This window comes from Podarcis liolepis (genome assembly GCF_965112155.1).
Source record: "Podarcis liolepis genome assembly, chromosome: 1".
Classification (NCBI taxonomy): domain Eukaryota; kingdom Metazoa; phylum Chordata; class Lepidosauria; order Squamata; family Lacertidae; genus Podarcis; species Podarcis liolepis.
This window is the reverse complement of record NC_139554.1, coordinates 112,719,120-112,731,264: the sequence shown is the minus strand read 5'-3', so window position 1 is coordinate 112,731,264 and position 12,145 is coordinate 112,719,120. Positions and strand designations below refer to the sequence as shown.

The 12,145-nt window shown below is 39.2% G+C and overlaps 1 protein-coding gene across 1 annotated transcript in view; it reads right to left on the bottom strand.

Annotated features, from left to right (window-relative positions):
• CERKL (CERK like autophagy regulator) overlaps positions 1-12,145 on the bottom strand; it is a 40,169-nt gene that overhangs the window by 6,150 nt on the left and 21,874 nt on the right. The window contains exons 4-10 of the mRNA XM_083496600.1: positions 9,047-9,110; positions 6,635-6,777; positions 3,462-3,536; positions 1,315-1,492; positions 702-761; positions 201-226; positions 16-124 (exon numbers count right to left, since the gene is read on the bottom strand). Coding sequence (XP_083352726.1) covers positions 16-124; positions 201-226; positions 702-761; positions 1,315-1,492; positions 3,462-3,536; positions 6,635-6,777; positions 9,047-9,110 — 655 coding nt within the window. The remainder of the gene's footprint in view (positions 1-15; positions 125-200; positions 227-701; positions 762-1,314; positions 1,493-3,461; positions 3,537-6,634; positions 6,778-9,046; positions 9,111-12,145) is intronic.

Here is a 12,145-nt window from a genome sequence, read left to right as displayed (position 1 = left end):
TAAATCCTTACTGACCTGGTATTAGGTGCCAAGCCTCTTGGTGCCATTGAGCAGAGGCAAGGGATTGCCATAATGCTCACGTTCAGGAAGTGACCCTGGATTCTGCGCCAGTGATCCCTGCTGTCTAAATATAACACCACACCGTATTACTTCAAGTAAAACCTAATTCTCCTGCTAAGTGATTAAACTTGGAAACTTACCAGATTTAAGTCTCTTTTGCTGCTTTCTAAAAATAAACGCATCAGATAAAATAATTAACGGGCACGGAACGATGTGAAACAAAAAATAAAAACAAGCACAACATGTTTGTGATTTAATTGAAGATTGAACACTCAGCTAGGAAATGCAAATTATTGTTTGAAAGAAAAGTGGGATTTCATTTTGATCTTAAGCACATTATTTCTAAAACAACAGGAATTCTGATTAAAGCTTTCGGGGTGGAGTGTGCTGGTGACAGCTCTGAACTACTTATAATAAAACCGGAAACAATAATATCTAAGTGCATGGTTAATCATTTTCTTTAAGAAAACATGATCTGCAATACAGTGGTCCCAATCCAACTAATGCTTGTCACATTTAAATTGCATTGAAATCAAACAGTGCTTACATTCATTACAACTTAGCTGAAGTTGGGTTGCAACTGTTATGGGATAAAGTTTGGAATACACAGACTTGTGGCTGTTTGTCTGAGTCTTACTTACTTAACCTCCCCCTGAGCATCTTGTTCCAAAGGTAGAAATGATAATTCACAATATTCTGGTCTAAGGACAGAACAAGATGAGTTATTATATCTTATCTTATGTTTATTAGGTGTGCACACAACAAGGTTTAAACAATTACAATTTTTTTCTTCACGTTACTATGCTGTAAGGTTTACAATGCAGTCCTATACATATCTATGTCACAGTAAATCCCACTGGTTTTGGAGAACTGAATTTGGAGAGGTTTACTGACACGAAGCTGGGTATGATTGCAGCCCGACAGTAGTTATTAGTCTAGATCAGGAGAACCTAATTTGAGTCCCTCCAGATATTGTGGGATGACAATTTCAGCCATCCGTGACCATCAGCCATGCTGGCTGGGGCTGATGGAAAATGACCCAACCACAGCTGGAAGACCACTGGTCAGCCACCACTGGTCATTATTATCTACTGATGCTACCCAACTACAATCATTAAACTTTTGCAAACTGATAATAATATGAAATCATGTGTTTTGGTCCAAATGGTACAACGTGTTTTTTTAAAAAAAACCTAAACTAAACTAAAAACTAACACAAACATAATTAAAAACAAACAAACAAATTCATCGTACTTCAGACTTGCCAGTGTCTTGAGCACAGCAAAATCTTTTCGCTGACTTGATGGCATCCAGCGATGCTTTTCAGCCAAAGCCAGAGCCCTTGATCCAAACCCAAACATTGATGAAAACCCAAAGCGAAGTAGCTTGGTTGGACTACTGAAAGTGCACACGTCCACTGACTGTACATGCCCTGAAATGGTACCATACACATATTATTTCATTTTTCCTCAACTTTCATCACAGGGCTCAAGGTGGCCCACAACCAAATGAGAGTCCTCGGTATTTATCAATTTTAAAAGGCAATTAAAATATCTGCAAAGTCAGGACCCCTATATACTTTCCTGTCAATATTAAATTCCTAGATGAATGAAAATGTTCTGTTTTCTAACTCCAGAAAGTTACTCCAATTAACCCAATAAAGGTGGAAAATCTGTAACCTTCAGCTATAAAGTAGACAGTTTACTTAGAATTTGGGTAAAACAGCACAAACACAAAGCAAACATGTGAACATAACATAATAAACAAAGAGCACATTGATTTAAATGTGCCTTTATTACACTGAGTTGCCTTTCCCCTTGCAAATAAACAAAGCTTATTTTGAGCAAAACTTGTACTGATTGCGGGCATTTCTACCCTATCTTTCAAACATATTTCTAGGGCAGATCTTAGTAATACTAATTACTCCCATACCCACTGTTTCCCAATAAAGTGACAGTCTTATGTATAAGCCAGTAAGAAATTTCCTTTCCTAGTTAAATGTTTACCCACCAATTATTCCTGGAACAGACTTTGGCACAAGGCATACAGAATGTGAGCATGAATCTGGAGTACTCTGTGATTTCAGACTCAAAATTCAGAGAGAGAGAATCAGAGAATTGTAGAGTTAAAAGGGACTATGGAAGTACAGTGGTGCCTCGCAAGACGAAAAGAATCCGTTCTGTGATTCTCTTCGTCTAGCGGTTTTTTCGTCTTGCGAAGCAAGCCCATTGACGGATTAGTGGATTAGCGCTATTAGCGCTATTAGCGGCTTTTAGCGGCTTATCAGATCAGCTGATAAGCGGCTTAGCGGCTTAGAAAAAGGGGGGGAGGAAAAAACCCTGCAGGAACTCGCAAGACATTTTCGTCTTGCGAAGCAAGCCCATAGGAGATTTGTTTTGCGAAGCACCTCCAAAACAGAAAACTCTTTCGTCTAGCGAGTTTTCCATCTTGCGGGGCACCACTGTAATCTAGTCCAAACCCTACAATGCAGGATTTTTTAGCCCAAAGTGCGGCTCAAACCCACAACCCTGGGATTACAAGTGAGACTGCCTCCAATGCCCTCCTAGCAAGATTAGCAACTGCTACAGCCTTTCACAAGAGGATATGAAACAATAGAACAGTAGTAAGAAATGGGGGCAGGAAGAACACACAAAATAAGAGCATTCCTTAGTCCTTTGAGCCATTGTCACAGTGGGACAATGAGTCAGTGTCACTTAAGTGGGAGACCAAGCTGTGAAAGAAAGAGTATGCAGTTCTCAATAGGCCAAAGGAAGAATGTGAGTGCAAAGTGGACCATTTGTCACAAACTCTCCTTCCAAACAATGGCAAGAAATGTTCAAAGTAATCCTCTCTTCGAAAGGCAGGTGCCGTGCTTAGCAGTAATTATTATGCCTAGAAGTGGTCCTCTCTTTAACTGTAATGCATACTGAAAACAAAGCTATTGTTCGGTTTTATTCCAGAAATTAACAAGTAATGGCATTGTGCATTCATGTTGAGAAAACAGTGTCAAGCATCTTACTAAGAAGTGTCACATCGTTACTTGAAACTAATATTACTAAATGTAAAAGGGTTCTGAAATAACTTGAATGCAAATGTTAGTCTTCCTCAACCCACATTCACAAATACAAGAGGACGAAAGAGGTAGAGCTAGTCACATGCTACCAGAGGATATTGTAAACTGCCCTGTGATCTTTGGACAAAGGGTGGTATAGAATTTAATAAAATAAAAATAAAATCATCCTGCCCAGCAGATTGGAAATTAATTCCTTCCACCCTCCTCATGCAAATGCAGTCTTTTCACCTTTGTATATTAGAAGAGTGAGTGCTCCTCCTAATGGAAATTAGCATTTTTTTAAAAAAAACATTTTCCCCCTAAAGTATTTCAGATATAGGATACGTACCCATTATTATGTGCAGTGTTGCAGTTACCGTGTGTTGTATGCCATTCACAGTATATGCCAAAATATTTGTAGAACCTGTAAATATTCAACAATGTGTCCAAGAATGAAAGCAAAGTGAATAAGATAATTCTACAAAAGAGAATATTGCAAAATGAATCCTCTAAGCCAGTGGGGAGCTGAATTCCTTTAGTAAAAGCATTTGCCCAAGTCGATTGATTTCTATAATGTAGGGTTATGGCAGTGTCTCACAACCAGATGTTAAAAAAGTATACAATTTGAAGCATACAGTGCTACCTCCGGTTACGAACTTAATTCGTTTCGGATGTCCATTCTTAAGCCGATACCGTTCTTAACATGAGGAGCGCTTTCACTAATGGGGCCTCCCGCTGCTGCCATGCCGCTGGCACATGACTTCCGCTCTGATCCTAGGGCAAAGTTTGCAACTAGGGGCATCTACTTCTGGGTTAGCGGAGCTCGTTACCCGAAGCATTCGTAAGGAGTACGGTACGTATCCCGAGGTTCCACTGTACCTCCTTGTGGAAGACAATTCTTGCCCATTTACTACTCTGGCTTTAATCTAGGACAAGAGTGAGTTCCAACAGCTAACTTGTCTGTTACACAGATCCTAAACATGCACCTGGAAGAGCTCCAGTTGTGTTTTTTTGACATAAGAAGTTATGCTATGTCAAGGTCAAAGTACATAAAACCTTTGGATCTCAGCAATCCTTGTGTGAAAGATTCAAAGTCTAATTAAATATTTTGCACTATGCAGCCTCCCTCCACGAAACAAAGGCTCCAGGTAATGTATTCTTTTGATTATTTCTGCAGTCCCATGATATTATTATTGCACTGATGCTCAACATGTATTTGGTCCTAGCAATAATACTAGCATACAAACAAATAACTGTAACTAAAGGCTACTTATTCCATGGAAATAAAGGATTGGATCTAGGCTAAATTATAATACAATCCTAACATACATGTATACTCATAAGTCACAGTGAGCTCAGCAGGGCTTACTCCCAAGGTGACTATGTATAGGGCTGCAGTCCTAGTTGCACTAAGGTCCATTAAAATCAATCTAAAAATTTAATCACAGCTATGTTAAGTTCCACAGATTTCAATGGGAACTAAGCACAACTAACGTATCCTGGATCCAAGCCAATGGATTTCTCATTTCCCAAGTGACAGCACTGTGCAGAGGTAATTAAAAGACTGCTTATTATTGGCAATGTTGCGGCTTCTTAAGTTGTGGTGTTTCCCAACATATTACAAAAGACACATTTTTAAAATGGACAACACTACCAATAAAATGAAACTTCTATTCCAATGCTTCTGTTCCTGCTAACCAAACCTTCTCCTAAAGGGTGCTAAAGTGTGGGAGAAAGGGAAAACGTACCAGTTCACGTAAAGCCTGACTGATGAAGGTACCAGACAGAAATTGTGGGGGGAAATGTCTTTGGAAGTGCAAGCACTCCTGCAGAACAATTAACTTAATTAACCAGACAACATGAATATTCATAAGTCTGTTAATGTCTCCACCACATCCAAACAGATAAATGTGATGTAATGACTTCCTAGTCAAGCATATCTAAGAATCTCACGAAAGCTGAACCAACACTGTGGTTCTTTGCCCAAAGTATCATGGAAATTGAAAATCTCGTTAACAATATATTATTCTCCACAAATTAATTGGAAGCAGGAAATAACATAAATCTCAGGGCTATGAGATTTACGGTCAATATATATAAAATTCCTCTGTTTCATAACAATTTCATAACAATTAATCTGCTTTCCCCCAGTCCTTCCAGTTTTCTTCAAATCCCTCTGTACAGTTCCTGAGCTGTAGTTCCCATAGCAACAAACACTATTCCTAAATAGCCAGCAGTACCACCACAGGCTTCCTCCACCCGACTGGTTTTATTTTGACCACAGTATAGTAGCTTGTTATGTTGGTCTAACGAAACCTTTCTTCCGCTTTTTTCTCAAGGAAAACTACAATTTAGCACAATGCTGAAGGACTGTTAACATTCTAGAACTGGGTGTTAGTTTTCTACTCAGAATTGATTTTAATAACCAGCTAAGTTAAAACTCGGGTTTTGTAATTCTGCATAAAACTAACATTCTTATAGCATGAAGCATGTCACTCAAGACTGACTGTAGCATATCCATGATAAAATAAGTAACACTTGAGTTAGATACCAATTTAAATTAGTCACATCAGCTTGCAGTATCTCTCTCAGTTGTAATACCCAAGTTATATTTAATATAGAGAATAGGGCAGGCAATATATCATCCAAAACCGGTTTGAAATCCAAGTTGCGATATTGGTTTCATTATTTTTGGTTTGTGTGTGTTTGTGTGACGCAAAAATCACAGTGTGGGGAAAACGGTGAAGCCAGCCATTGCCTCTACATCAGGCATCCCCAAACTCAGCCCTCCAGATGTTTTGGGACTACAACTCCCATAATCCCTAGCTAACAGAACCAGTGGTCAGGGATGATGGGGATTGTAGCCCCAAAACATCTGGAGGGCTGAGTTTGGGGATGCCTGCTCTACATTGTTCCATCCTTATTTCAGACACGGTGATATATCAGTATATCACGATGTTTAGCTTGTGATATATCACGATGTTGAAAAACGGGTATCGCCCAGGCAACATCTCTCACTGATTTCCCCTGGGAATCTCTTGGGCTTCCTGAAAGTCTGCTCTGGAATGACATGGCATGAAACATCTTGTACCTACTGGTAGACCAGAGAGGACTTTTCCACTCAGGGCTTCCACCCCCTTTAAAATGCATATTCCTCCATGGTAACCCAGCATGGTACATGAAGTCTGCCATGATCCGACCACTACTCAGAAAGATAAATGGAGATCAGCAACTTGTCCATGCTCCCATAAACAGTTCTCCACTTAAGAATCAAAGTTGGGTTTACATAGGCCATACTTATGTCAGTGAGGAAAAGATGGGCATCTTCAGAGTGCCATATAAAGAATATGGACTGTGCCAGGAGCAAAAATAAATAATTGGGGTTTTAGAAATAAATCAAACAATAAGTAGAGAACAATATAACAGAACCGAAGACAGTATAAAATCTGAAAGTGATTCTGTCACAATACCATAAAAACTATGTGTACCATTTTTTGTATTCATTGCTTTATATACTCTCACCTGCTGGTATTATTCCAAGAGGAACTTGTGCTCTTACTGGTGCAATTATGTCATCACCATCCCTCCTGGCATCCATCTGGGCTCTAAGCAGAAGACCATGAGCAACTTCATGGGCAGTCCCATCTCCACCAACGCAAACCACCCTGCAGCAAAACAGTGGCAAGTCTGTCTTCATTACAATTTAGTTCAAAAACCATTTAGTTTTAGGCTAAATATAGTGCGAGGCATTACATATGATCAAGCTGAAACAGATTATAATCTTTCTAGGACAGCTTATTGAACTAATATGCTCCAGAACAATTTTCTACATAGCTTTGACTTCTTTCGAGCTTTACAAATATGATAAGTGTGCTGTTCTCATTCCCCACCCCCCTTGTTAATATGTTGTTGGCGTCCGTCTGTCTCGGGAGATAATGGAAGAGTGCACCTTTGGGGGTAAAGTCAAACCGTTTGAGAGTTACAGTGCCTGCTGTCAATATGGGAGAGACTTGTTTCGTTGCAGGTGGGGCTGATGAAGGCATCCAGATGTGCTGCTACAGGTGCACCATGGCGTTTCTGCTCTCTGCACTTCTCCCAGCTGCCATGCAGTCAACGGACAATATCCCACATCAGTCAAACTACACAATGCTATTTATGCAAATGAAGACTATTGATTTCAATAGTTCTGTGTGTGACTAAGTTGGGTATCATCCAATTTGTACTAGTGTGTGTTCGTAGCATTTATTTAACCATTAAAACGACTTTCATCACATTCCCTTAAACTATTTATTTAACTAATTTCTATGGCAGTGTTCAAAATATAGTATAGTGGTACCTCGGGTTTCATACGCTTCACGTTACAGACTCTGCTAACCCAGATATAGTACCTTGGGTTAAGAACTTTGCTTCAGGATGAGAACAGAAATCGCGCAGCAGCAGTGCAGCAGCAGCAGGAGGCCCCATTAGCTAAAGTTGTGCTTCAGGTTAAGAACAGTTTCAGGTTAAGAATGGACCTCCGGAATGAATTAAGTACGTAACCAGAGGTACCACTGTAACTTCCCCACTGGAGCTTACAGAATAGGAAAAACCATACAAAATAGGAAACACTAATATACCAATAATAGCAGCAGTAAAAATGTCTCTGCTGATCTAGTTGCGTCATCCAGCCTTCCCAATAAAAATTGTTTGCATCTTACACATGCAAACAAAATGCAACACAAAGCAAGAGTTATTAACGAAGACACTTCGCTATCTTACCCAAATTTCTGGCATCTGTATCTATTCAAGGCAATACTTTAGAGATTGTAAGCTCACTAGGGGACATTATGGGCAGTCTCGCAGCCTATCTTACCTTCACTGTGTTCATGGCAGAAACAAGATTCAAACCAGGGACAGCCAGATTAGTAGCTTGGTCTCTTAGTGGCTGTACCACATGAACTGTCAAATCCCATACCTTTTGCTTGCGGATTTTATTCCACTTCTGCCATTAGCCATATTTGTGTTGCCTTTAACAGCTATGTTAGAGAGTAGCCAGCTTGCTTAATGTGGCCACAGTATGGAACTAAGGCTTCAGAGGCAAGGGCCGAATCCTGACTTACCCATGAAGCTCATTAGGTGCTTCTGAACCAGTCACTGTCATCTCTTAGCCTAACATACTTCACAGAGTTGAGGGAATGAAATGGGGAGTGGGAAAGCCATTTACAATGTCCTGAACTCCTAAAAGGAAGGGGAAGATATAGCTAGACAGCTAGAATTAGAACTATATGCACAGCTATCTTTAATGTTGGCTTGCTGATTCCAAAATTTTGAGCAAGCTTATATGCTTTCTACTCCCAACTCTTTTGCATAGCATCCAGAAGTATAAAAATTAGTGCAAGCTGGTACAGCCTATCTTTAAAAGGCCTCAAGTAGTAATTTATTGAACACCGCTAACTGTTTCATTTAACTGGCTATTTGAAAGAGAAATTTATTTTGTTGTCTTGTTCAAGTTTGAGGGTTTAAGAACATTTATTAAGATTCTAAATTAATTAAAATATTCTAAGAAATAAATAAGAACAATAATGTGCTTAAACTAATAAAACAAACCATAACTCAGAATTGCTTGAATTACATATGATACCCTACACCTGTTTCATCTGGGGAAATCTGAAATTAGCCAGCTCAATAGAAAAGCCTGTGGATGCTATGATACAGAGAGCTTCTGTAAACCCAGACTGATTGATTTGGTAGGGAGTCAAATGGTGGCGGGGTGATTCTGGGTGTGCACAGGAATGCCTGCATTGAATAACGGGTTTGTAGCAAAACTCTGAGACATGATGCATGGGATAGAACCCCAAGATTAAAAATAAGCTGTGTGCCTACGCCACTGATTACCCTTTCCTTGAATAAGCAGCATCCTTGCAGTAGAAGAAAGCAGTTAAAAGTTAAACTTACCCATGAAATGACATCAGGTCACATTCCTTAAGTAATTTAAGGGCATGTCCTTCATATTCTGTAACTATGAAATATAATGCACAAACAGACAATTTCAGCAACATTCAACTTCTCAGTGTAAATTGACAAATCTGTCTTGGAAGTCATAATTCACAATTCAGAGATCTATTCAGTGTGCCCAGGAGACCTTTGGGGGTTTTCACTTAGATTAGGAGATCCTTCTGCCATCTACTAAATTCTCCTGGATATCAAAAGCACATTTGCCACTCAGTATGCCAGAAACACAAATATATTCTAGAGCCCCAGTGGGTAGACAGAACTAATCATTTTTTTGTTTCTGGATTGTGATCATGGGCACTATTTCTCCCTTATATTTTGAACAAGAAAAAGTCAGTTACTTGTTTGCAAATTCGTAAACTAGGATTACGTGGATACTCAGTTATATACATTATCTGCTCTTTCCATAGCGATACAATGGTTATGTTGCGATTTATAGTTGTAGATGTTTGAAGTGCACAAGAATAAACTGGCATCTTCTACTAGATGCAATCATATCACACCACACAGAATTGAATTATCTGAAAACAAAATGGTATTTGCATCAGTAAATGCACATCTCTAACTTGGACAAGTTAATCATGGAAACAACAAAGACCGGAGACCAGTAACGAAAGAATATAACACAGGAGGGTGGCGGTACAAGTATACACCAGAGTCTGTAGCCTCTGGAGAAAAGGAATCTGTCACTCTACATCGCTGTCTCTGTTTGTTGATATCCTACGCAGTACAGCAAATCCGGCAAAGAAAGACTAAACTGGCATAATGCAGATGGCATCAAGCATCATAACCACATTTAGCATTTTCTAGGGCATCTTTGCCAGAAGAGACAGCCCAGCTGCATCCGCTCATCAAAGATTTCTGCTGACTGACATGACACCTCCAGATGGATTTTTTGTGTAAGAATGTGCATTATTATATGCAAGATTACATTAATCTTTCATGCTTGTCTGTCTTTGGTGAGAGTACATTCTCACTCTCCAGTGCTTTTAAATATTGTTGCGCTCACTCGGTGGTTATTTAAAAACAACTCATAAACACATCATTATTTGTATTTTGCCTTAGAGTTAGCCTCCTGTCTGCTTCATTAGGATGGGTAGCAAAGTCCTAAAGCAAAAAACAACAACAAAAACGGCGCAGTACACCATAGCACAGTTTCTCACCTGGGGCTGCAAATGGGAATTCCAGCCACAAAACAGCATAACATGTTGTCTCTACATATGCTAAACCCTTGACCTTTAGTCTTAAAAGGTCAAGAGTGCAAAGTGAAGAGCCCAGAAGCAGCTTTGTAGCACTGTCACTAATGTGTAAACAAGTTTCTCACCCCTCAAAGCTGTAGAGATGGGTAGAAAGAAGGGCCCCCTGCTTATATATATGCCTGCAAAGCTAGAATCGTGCCAGAAGCTACAGATTTTTTTGACAATCCTTGGGAGTCAAGTTTGAAATGCTCTTATAGCTCTACGCATCCCATTTTTAGCATGACTTAACAAGGCTCAGGAATCATGTACTCAAAACATGCTTAGGTATACATTTCCCCTGCTTCTTTGACACTCTCACAGGCCAACATGAAGGGCAAATGTGACCCAATAAGCTCGAATGCAAATAGTCAGAAGCCAAGAGGAAAGTGAGAGTGAGATTATGTCTGAATCCAGTTATGGTCTCGCCTTGTTTAGGGGCGATATGTAGACAGAAGTAAGATATCAGAAGCACTGGCTTTCTTTTTTCCAGCTAACTGCAGTTTTTCCATTATGGCTGAATCAAAATGGTGGGTGGATTTAACTATGGTTTATCCAAACAAGCCAAGCCCATGCACAATGGCCAGCTTGGATATGCAATAGCTAAAAACTAAGCAAAGCCTGACCCAGTTTAAACATAATGACAAACCACCATTTACTGAAAACAGGGGCAGGTGCTTTGATTTCCCCCTGTGTGCCACACCCAAGGAGGAGAGGAGTGGAGGAAACAAGTTAAGGTCTCTTCTCATAGCATTAAACCATAGTTTAGTGTTTCATTCAACTTTAATTTTTTTGAATGTTGGTTTGAGTAGCAGCAAGAAAAAGCATCTAATAAATGTAATAATGATGATGTTGATGCACGGCAAAATTTAGCAGCATTGTGTGCAACAGAAGTATGAATTTTCCTAAAATCATTCTTATTTATTGAAGTTATATTCTGCCCTTGCTCCCGAAGGAGCCTGGGACAGCAAACAGATCCACAATTTTAAAACAAAAATGCCTCAGCAAAATCAAAATAAGCAAATATAGCCAAATGCTTAAATTATGCAGGTTGCAGAATTTAGCTTATAGTATGGAGTTTTCATTTTAACGAAGGACCCTCACAAGCCTTACTTTCATCTTAGATTTGTGAAGAAAGGTTTTGCTCACATAAAGACTGAAGGGGTTTTACCACAAAAAAGATTCTGGCAGTCTACTAATTAAAGTCTTCCTGCTCTACTGAAATATATCTCAGCTTTACAGACTGTTCCTCTGATTGGCTGAGCAACATAAACTCTATGAAGGATGAATTAATTTAAAGGTAACACACTTATTTTTTTAATTAAAAAACCAGTAAGCATGTTTTTTCTTGATGCACGGTTCTGCATAAATTCCTAGTGCACATTTTTATGATTTTTACTATTAAAAATAAAATTCCATATATCCATGTGCAATCTGTGTCAGTTGATACACAGCAGAAGAACTTCTTGGTTTGATAAAATTCTATCTGACAAAACCGAAGTACATGTCATTTGCCAAATTAACCTGCAGGAGGAGTGTTAACCACTAACCATAGCAATATGCTATGAATAGACTTTACGATAAGATAGTTTGGGATTTAATAATAAAAGGACACAATTCTTCAGCAAGAATAGTGTGAATGCATAAAAACTCTTCCAGATTTCTTCTGCATGTCCTTGTCACGGTATACATTTATCTCCAGAGTACATGTTTCGTACACATACACCAGGCATGTACCAGAAAGCAGTTTTTCAGCTCTGAAAGCACTGTTCACCTGTCTGGAAAGGTAGGAGGACCGAGCCAAAAA